Here is a 9,521-nt window from a genome sequence, read left to right as displayed (position 1 = left end):
AATTCACTAAAAGTGCAATCAGTCAGTCAAAAGATATCCAAAAATCTGTCGAACTCGTCAGCCTCCTCACAGATAGGTAGAAGGATGGACGGACTGACGGACGGACAGATGGAATGAAAGACAGATATATCGATGAATAGACGGACAGGCGGATTGACGAACGGAAAAGTTGATGGAAGGACGGAAGAACAGATAAAATGAAGAATGGACGGACAGACAAATGCTCAGACGGGGAAACAGACACACAGACACATAATCGGACAGACAGGCGAATGGAAAGACTGAGGAACGGATAGACGGATGGAAGGACTGGCGGACGGAAAGATAGCTAGACGCAGACACTGACAGCCAGAACAACAGGCAGACTGTGAGATATACAGCCAGATAGACATACGGATAGTCAGACGGAAGGATGGTCCACAGAAATAAAAGACGGAAGAACAGACTGACATATCCATATGTATATCCATCCCTCCGGATAGACGGATGAAACCACAGACGAATGAGCACTCACTCATTATCATTATCATTATCGCCATCACACGCAAGGACACACACTCACACAAGGACTTGATGATTGTGTACGCCCAAACTAAGTTTTCTAATTGTCTGCAAATCAAGCCAATCGATAGAGAGAAAGTGAAAAGTGGTTATTAAATTCAATATTCAAAGTGAAGCGGAAATGAGTCTTTACATATAACTGGAATTGAGATCTAATCGAATTACTCATACGTTCACTTTTATTTGGAATTGTAGCACAAATTAGTTCTTAGATTGGCAACAAATTTGATAGAAATTGTAAATAATATATATATATGTATGTATGTGTCATATGCATAGCTAACAACCGATAAGCCCTGAAAGCCCATGGAAACACGTGCAAGATCGGAGCTGGAATAATCTCGTTGCATGTGCAAGTGCCCAAGTTGCGTTCCCTATCAAATGCATTATAAATGGGTGTGTTTATAGATGTATTTAACGATTAGGCGCATTATAAATTTATAACAATGAAACTGATCTAAAATCGATAATATAATTGTGGGAAAATGTGCATAATTATAGAGTCGGAGAGTCATAGAGTCATAGAGTCAGAGAGTCAGAGAGTCATAGAGTCATAGAGTCATAGAGTCATAGAGTCATAGAGCCATATAGCCATAGAGTCATAGAGCCATATAGCCATAGAGTCAGATTTTCAGAGAGTTATAGAATCAGAGAGTCATAGAGTCATATAGTTATAGAATCAGAGAGTCATAGAGTCAGAGAGTCATAGAGTCAAAGAGTCATAGAGTAAAAGAATCAGAGAGTTATAGAGTCTGAGAGTCACAGAATCAGAGAGGTAGAAAGTCATAGAGTCATGGAGTCATAGACTCATAGAATCATAGAGTCATATAATCATAGAGTCAGAGATTCAGAGAGTTAAAGAATCAGAGAGTCATAGAGTTATAGAATCAGAGAGTTATAGAGTCATAGAGTTATAGAATCAGAGAGTCATAGAGTCAGAGAGTCATAGAGTCATAGAGTCATAGAGTCATAGAGTCATAGAGTCATAGAGTCATAGAGTCATAGAGTCATAGAGTCATAGAGTCATAGAGTCATAGAGTCAAAGAGTCATAGAGTCGCAGAGTCATAGAGTCATAGTCTTAGAGTCATAGAGTCAGAGAATCAAATATAGAGTCAAAGAGTTACAGAGTCAGAGAATCAGAGAGCCAAAGAGTCATAGAGTCATGGAGTCATAGACGCATAGAATCCTAGAGCCATAGAGTCATAGAGGCAGAGAGTCATGGAATCGTGGGGTCAGAGAATCATGGATTAATAGAGCATACTCGACTGTCTATAGCAGGTATAGTACTATGTCTCTTGGCGCAAGTTTTCATTACAGTTCAGTTGGTTCTTGTCGTGAGGGCTGTCTGGGGGGAAAGTGGGGGTATTAGCTCTTATATATATGTACTTATATGCATTGCGTCGCAGTGGTCGCCACTTGACGATTTATTAGATAGCTTAATTGGCAAATATTGTGATTATAACACGACAGTTCAGCGCAGTATGTGTGCATATACATATATATGTACTATACTATATAGATGGCTCTGTATATGTCTGTCTGTGTGATGTGCCTTAGCCTTAGCGCATATTGATTGGCCGATTGCAGATGTCGGCACGAAGTTAATATCGACCCAAGTTTGATAAGCGCAGTGGCGAAAGTCGATAATCAGATTTATATAGAGAAGCCACCTGGCCCGGCCACAGTTTTCCAAGCGACGCGGCCCAAGGCAGCAGACAAGTACAAAGCGCTCGCTGCAAGAGGATACAGAGATACAGGGAGGATAGACAGGAGACTGAGTAGAGCGAGGACTACATTGACTGAGAGACACAGGGATTGCAGCTAGTTTTGGTTCACAGTTTGGCAGGAGTTTCGCAGGAGTTTCGCAGAGTCTCAAGCGCACAGCATGAAGCTGGAAGGCGAGAAGCGCACCAGCGAACCGCCCAAATATCTCAACGAGGACTTCTTCAAGGCCGCCCTCGAGGATGGGCTGCGCGATATGCGCGTCGACATCAAGAAGATCATATTCGCCGAGTCGAACAGCGGCGGTGGCGAGAACTACTGCAGTAAGATCTATCGGGCCCGGGCTCTGTATCGGAGCAGCAAACGGCAGCTGGACGAGGAGCTGGCCCTGATTGTGAAAAGCATTGCCATAACGCCGGCCACACAATTCCTCGAGGAGCTGGCCGTCTATCTGCGCGAGAAGATCTTCTACTTCGATGTGCTCGGCAAGCTGGAGGTGCTGATCGGGGACGGCTCAAAGTTTGGGGCCAAGTGCTTCTATACGACGCGCGAGCCCATCCAGACGATCGTCTTCGATGATCTCACACAGTACGGCTACAAGCTGGCCAATCGCCAGAGCGGCCTCAACGAGGAGCACTGTGTGGTCATACTGAAGAAGCTGGGCAAATTCCATGCCAGCTCCATGGTGCTGGTCGAGAAGGTAAGCCAACAGCCAGCTCCAGGGATTGACATCAATCAGATTCATCTAAATTTCTCTCTTCTCTCTTCTGTCTCTGTCTTAACCAGGAGCCCAGCGTGCGGGAGCATTTCAGCAGCGGCATGCTGGACGAGAACTACATACGCACCAATGAGCGCTTCATCAACTTTATGACCCTCCAGCTGCGCACGCTGGCCAATCTGGTGGCCAAGTGGGCTGGCTACGAGAAGCTGGCCGAGAAGCTGCATCGCCACTGCGACAATATCAAGGAGAATCTGGTGGTGACCGGCCGGGCGGTACCGGGCGAGATCACAGTGCTGAACCATGGCGATCTGTGGGTCAACAACTTCATGTACAAATACCACGATGAGCTGCCCACAAAGCCCATCGATGCCATCTTTGTGAGTTGTCCCAGGCATGAAGTGCGAGTGATTTCACAAATCCTTATGGATTCGAACTTCTTCTTCTAGGTGGACTTTCAGAACAGTTTCTTTGGCAGTCCCGGCTGCGACATCAACTTCTTTCTCAACAGCAGCGTCCAGCTGGACGTGCTCATGCACAGGCGCGAGTTCCTCATCCAGACGTACTATGCCTCGCTGCGCGAGAGCCTGGAGCGCATGCATTCCGAGTTTGTGCCCAGCTATGCGGACATCCAGCATGAGATCAATGCCAGGGAGCTGTACGGCTTCTTCTCGTCCTACGCCTTCCTGCCGATGGTCACCATGCGGAAGGAGGACTCCTATGACATCAGCATCGAGGCCCTCACCGACCAGGACTTTGCCAAGAAGAAGGTCCAGCTGATGTTCTCCTCAAATCCACGCACTACCGACACCCTGCGCTATGCACTGCGGCGCTTCGACGAGCTGGGCATCTTTGACTGATGCGACTCCTAATGCGAATGCTTTATTTATATTTATAACTTGCATCTGGTTACCTATGTTCTTTTTTTTTTATTATTATCATACGGTTAAGATATACATATTTTAATGTTTTTTTTTTGTTTTTCTAAAAAAAAAAAATAAATCTATTTTTTGTTGTGTATTTAAACGAAGCGCATTATTTTCTTTACACGGATCTATATAAATAAATAGAGTATATGAAAGTGCTTATAAGCTAAAACTCCCAGGTGGAGAGCCATTTGAGCTTGTGCATCGTTGAGTTGGGCTCGTTGGCCAGGGGTCCGCTCATGCCGTAGGCCAGCGGGGAGAAGAGCACGAAGCTGTAGACGAGCGCCGAGAGCAGCGAGCCGAGCAGCGCATGCTGCAGCCATCGGGGCAGCGATCGTATTATATAGTTGAACATAATGCCTGAAGAAGATGAGGAAGAAGATGGTGATGAAATACCCTATATACTAAATAAAATACCCTATATACTAATGTATAACATAGCTGAAGAGTAGTTTGTTAGCTGCTGACTGACAGATTGAGGAAAGTAAGAAGGTATGCGACATACGGTATACCCTATACCAATCTGAAACATAACTATAGATAAGTATGATACCTGAACATGGGTGATTAGGCAGTGGTAAATAATAATATGTAGAAGCAGTAGTGGAATGTCCCCGACTGGCGAATACTCTATACTATGCTTAAATATAACGCTTGAAGAAGGAGATGGGAAGAAGATGAAGAAGGGATGTCGGATTGGATGAATGTGCCTGACTTGCTAATACGCTATACCCCATAGCTGTAGAGGGTGATGAGATAATGAGAATTATGAATACTCTAAGGTGAAGATGAATGTCACCGACTGGCGAATGCTCTACACTAAGCTGAAGCACAGCTCTAGATCAATACACTGTCTCTAGAAGATGTGATTGGAAGAGCAGAAGCAGAAGCTGAAGAAGAAGAAGAAGAAGGTGCGTATATCTGATTTGATAATATCCTATACTAACCTGAAACTTAACCCTATTCGAATACACTGAATGGAGAAAGAGGAGAAAAGGTGAAGTCATTGAATGACTAAGTCTTAGGAATACCCTGTACTAAAGTGAGTGTGCAAATTGCAAATTGTATGGGTTGAAAGTCTTCGACTATATATACCCTGTACGTACTTGTAGTATGTCAGTTCTATGGAATGACAGCTAGATTATTTACTATAGACAGTAATTGATGTAATGATTTAAATCATTGAATTGCATACAGCTGACTTGTAGATACCCTATACACGTCGTTTTGGTATAGCTACCTAGTCAAGCTGATCTCTATGTCAATAGTATATATACACATGTTAGGACTACCTAAGGACTTCTTATCGATGATATTATCGACCACTATTGCTGGTTCTTAAATTCACCGTCACCTACTATCGATTGGCACCCACTATCGATGGATCTCTACCTCAACTAAGAATGTCTAAGGATTCTCCTTAGTAGAGGCAGAGGTATACACAAATATTTTATTCACAAATACTTACATATTATACCAAGTATAAATTCCAGCACTTACCTGTGAGCAGCGAATTGAATATTAGTGCGGGGAAGTAGTGATGGAAGTAGAGCACTCGACCCATGGCCCAGAAGGGCAAATAGTGCAGTAGCCAGCCAATGAACAGCCAGGCGGCTGCCTGCAGTGACATGCGCTGCGGGCTCTGCTCGGAGAGCACGGCGACGGCAGTTGGCTCCGGCAGAGTCTCCGCCGGACAGCAGCTGCACAGCTCCTGCGTGGCGCTCTGCTCGACTGCAGCGGCTTGGCGGGCGGCCAAGCCGGCGCGGCGCTGATGCAGAATGGCATTGCACAGAAATATGCTGATGAAGAGCAGCAGAAAGACAAGGTTGCTCCACCAGATGAACGGATTGCCCAGCAAGTAAATGCGATAGCTGCTGCCCGAGAAGAACTGACCCTGCCAGGGGGAGGGGTACGAAAAATATTAGTTACCGTTGCCTACTTGTACGGGAGGCGGGAGTCGGAGCTACAGGTGTAGCATTCTCTTACCCGATAGTTGATGGGCCATTGCCAAGGTCGACTGGTGACCTCGCCCTCCTTGGGCTTGAGCCCGGCGTTGCCCTGCAGCATGACCGCATGTGATTCAAGGAAGCGCGCAAAGAAGCCTGGCGCATAGATGCTGAAGCTCACGCTGGGCACTAGGATAGTTAGAGAGAGAGAGAGAGGGAGCGAAATATTAGAGAGAGATAGAGAGAGAGCGAGTCAATGCTCTTCTTACGCAGCCTATGCTGATTATCCTCCACATTCCACTGGGCATTCTTATCGCGTATGTTCAGATTGCAGGAGACCTCCTGCTGCTCGAAGCCCCACTTGGGCAGCTGCTTGCCGCTGGACGTGAGCACACAGCTCTGCAGATAGTGCACGAATATGAGCCGTGAGGTCACCGTGTGGACGGTGTCATTCTGCTTGCCGCCCACAATCAGCACGCGCCACACATCGTTGGCATCGCCCACGCCGAGCTGTGGAGCGAAATGGCAAATGGAATTTATTTTGCATCGAAATCGAAATCGAATTCGAATTCGAATTCGAACTCGAATTCGAACTCACCTCGCCATAGCCGGTCACTTGCAGATGCTTCTTGGTCATGGGCGCCGGCTCGCTGTGCGAGTGGAGATTGCGCTTGGTCACCAGGTGCTCCAGCCGGAGGAGGTCGCCGTGGCGCAGGAGGCGCAGCTCGCCCTTGGGCACTGCCGGCTGGTCATACGGCTTGATGAGCCAGATGTTGTTGTCGTCCTTGTGCGTATACGTGGTGATCTGAGCCAAGGAGGAGCTTCAATTAGAGCCGATCTGTGCGGTGCGTACAGTCCACCTGGATTCGCTCACCTGCTGCTGGCGTGCGCCGCTGCCCTTGGGATAGAGATGCGAATGCGAGTGCAAGTAGCCGCCGCCCGTCTTGTGGTTCTTGATGGTCACCAGCGCCCCGAAGGCCACGTCCCGCGGCATGCTCGCATTGTACAGCGAGTTGCCGATGAGGCGCGACTGGAAGGCCGAGCTGTAGAAGCCGTCGCCGTGGCCGCTGCGATTGAGCACACGCAGATGGATGTAGAAGAAGATCGTGTAGAGCAGAACCGGCCAGACGATGAGCGCAATGGCGCGGCACACCAACTGCTTCACCGTCTCCAGAATGGGCTTCTCCAGGTCGCCCAGTATCAGCCAGAGCTCGCTGGCCGTGTGCAAGCCCACCAGCAGCACCACGAACAGGCCCACAAACTTCACGCTTATCGTGCAGGAGAGCATCGTGCCGGTGAAGAGCAGCCAGAGCCACCAGCGGCGCGTGTAGGAGCCACCAGCGGCGGTGCACTTCGATATCTTGACCATGCCCCACACCGAGCCCATCATGAAGAACAGCAGTATCGGATCCAGCAGGATATACTGGTTGAGGGTCAGCAGGCCCACATCTGCAACGAGACAACCTGAGCTCAGCTAGCTATTCGCATGGAGTGGCCTCAGTGCTTACCGAAGATCAGGTATGCTGCCGACAGCAGCGCCGCCTCATGCGAGCGCGTCAGATCGTAGACCGTATCAAAGCCCATCGGCATGATGAGAGCGCCCAGCGTAGTGCAGAACTGCAAGGCAAGAGTTGAGCGAAAGATTAGTTTGGGCCAGAGAACTGATTCCGATTCCGATTCCGGATGCTCACATAGCGCATGCCCTGATATCGCGTCCCGTTGTACTTGTCGCCGGGCTTCTCGAACGGGAAGGTCCCATTGTAGCCGGTCAAATAGCCAGAGAGGCCGATTAACATCTGGAATAGAGAGAGAGAGAGAGAGAGAGTGAAAGGGAGTGAGAGAGAGTGCGAAGAACATATGTAAGTCAACAAAGGGAAGGAAAGTGGGAGAGCAGAGAGAAAACATTCTTGCTCTCAGCTTAGATAGACAAGTAGTTAGAGAAAAGTGGATGGGAGAGCGTGAAATATATATAGAGAGAGATTAGGTTAGAGAGTTAGAGAAATGGAAAGATGGAAAGAGAAGGCAAAAATCAGTGATAGAGAGAAGATAGATAGAGGCAAATATAGATAGAGAGATATATGGAGATATATATGCATAGAGACAGTATATGTAAATAGACAGCGATATACAATAAATATACAGAGGGAGATGGAGAGTGAGAGAATTTCAGGAAGATATGTAGAAACGCAAAGATATAGGAAAGGAAATAAAAAGAAAAAGGGAGAAACAGAGACATACAGAGACAGAGATAGATAAGAAGATGGAGACTGTGAGAGATGCAGATATATATATATAGAGAGAGAAAGAGAGAGAGAGAGCGGAACACAGAAGGAAAAGCGTTGGGATAAACACAGAGAGATAGAGCGAGGGAGAGAGGGAAGCAATAAGGAGTGAAGCAGAAACACAGACAGAGAGGGAGAGAGATAATGAGAGAAGGACAGTAAGGGAGAAAGGCATCAAGAGAGAGAGAGAGAGAGAGAGAGAGAGAAATAGAGAAATCATGAGATAGCGACAGGGTTCGAGAGAGATAGAAACAGAGAGAGAGCGCGAAAGAGATAGAGATAAAGAGAATGAGAATGAGATAGGGACAGTGAGAGAGATAGGCATCGACAGAGACAGAGCAGCACAGAGGCAAACACACAGTGAGATAATAGAGTGAAAGAGAGAGAGAGAGAAGCGAAACAGCAAGGCACAAACAGAAGTGAAGCTACTCAGATAATGAGACATGTAGACTGAAAAAGCGAGAGAGTGAGTCGAAGAGATAGACAGAATAACCGTTAGATAAAGAAGCAGATGAAAAAAGCATAGAGAGATAAACACTTTGAGCAGAGAGCAAGAAAAGAGGCTAAAATGAAATTTCACATAGAAAATTCTGGAAATGGAAACTAAACTAAAAACCGAGGCAAAGCTTCGCTCAATATTCCCATCGGCCTAGTCTATGCATGCATATTGCAATGGATGCATAGGGAGATGAATACTACTCTAGGCATATATTGACATGTCTGAGGTATTTTCAAGTCGGCTCACCTTTCCCAGGGGCGGATGCACGTCGAAGAAGAAGGTGCGATTGATGTACCAGCTGCCCATTTTGCCAAAGTGCGTCTCATCCCAACTGAGAAGAGATGTGGAGTTCTGATTGGATCCAGTTGGAGTGTGCTATTGGGAAATACTTACCAAATGTGATCCGGTTCGGTTACCTTGTAGAAGCGAGTGGCAAAGGTGAAGAGGAGAACGAGGCCCAGCAATGCCCACCAGCGTCTGTGCGTAAACAATGCGGAAAATGGGAAAAATGTTGGGCTTAGTGAATCGAGTTTGTTGCCTCAGTCTTTTGTTTCAGCGCTTGCTCACCCATTGTCATCGCTGGCCTGGGCTGGCCTCGTTTGGGCCACGTCTTTGGCTTTCGCCACGCACTTGGGCGCCTTAACAACACTCGCGGCCATTTGGCAGGCGCAAATTTAATAAAATCAACATAAACAAATTGAATAAAAATCGATAAATATATTTTTTGTCTTTCTCAACTGTTGCACACGTCGACAGCAGCGGCAGACAAAGCTGGCGAGCAGCAAAAGAATGCTTTCTCCTTTGGCATTCTTTCGTTCTCTTGCAATCACAACAGTGTGGGCCAACACAGTCAACAAAAACCGGTC

At 47.0% G+C, this 9,521-nt stretch overlaps 2 protein-coding genes across 2 annotated transcripts; one reads left to right on the top strand and one right to left on the bottom strand.

Moving 5' to 3' along the window:
• The first annotated feature begins 2,225 nt into the window (after positions 1–2,225).
• On the top strand, positions 2,226–4,028 carry LOC108619393 (uncharacterized). The gene is made up of 3 exons (XM_018015956.2): positions 2,226–2,984; positions 3,071–3,382; positions 3,452–4,028. Exons 1-3 carry the CDS (start codon positions 2,448–2,450, stop codon positions 3,860–3,862), a joined length of 1,260 nt encoding a protein of 419 aa, XP_017871445.1. The 5' UTR covers positions 2,226–2,447; the 3' UTR covers positions 3,863–4,028.
• tw (Protein O-mannosyl-transferase 2) lies at positions 4,007–9,521 on the bottom strand. The gene is made up of 11 exons (XM_018015949.2): positions 9,223–9,521; positions 9,049–9,132; positions 8,902–8,986; positions 7,566–7,670; positions 7,383–7,491; positions 6,749–7,323; positions 6,473–6,679; positions 6,144–6,384; positions 5,915–6,063; positions 5,429–5,822; positions 4,007–4,288 (listed from the first exon to the last, which is right to left on the bottom strand). Exons 1-11 carry the CDS (start codon positions 9,312–9,314, stop codon positions 4,095–4,097), a joined length of 2,235 nt encoding a protein of 744 aa, XP_017871438.1. The 5' UTR covers positions 9,315–9,521; the 3' UTR covers positions 4,007–4,094.

The sequence above is a fragment of the Drosophila arizonae genome, chromosome X, assembly GCF_054131065.1.
Source record: "Drosophila arizonae isolate 15081-1271.41 chromosome X, UAZ_ARI_1.0, whole genome shotgun sequence".
Taxonomy (NCBI): domain Eukaryota; kingdom Metazoa; phylum Arthropoda; class Insecta; order Diptera; family Drosophilidae; genus Drosophila; species Drosophila arizonae.
The sequence above is the reverse complement of the archived record's forward strand: the minus strand, read 5'-3'. Positions and strand labels throughout refer to the sequence as shown.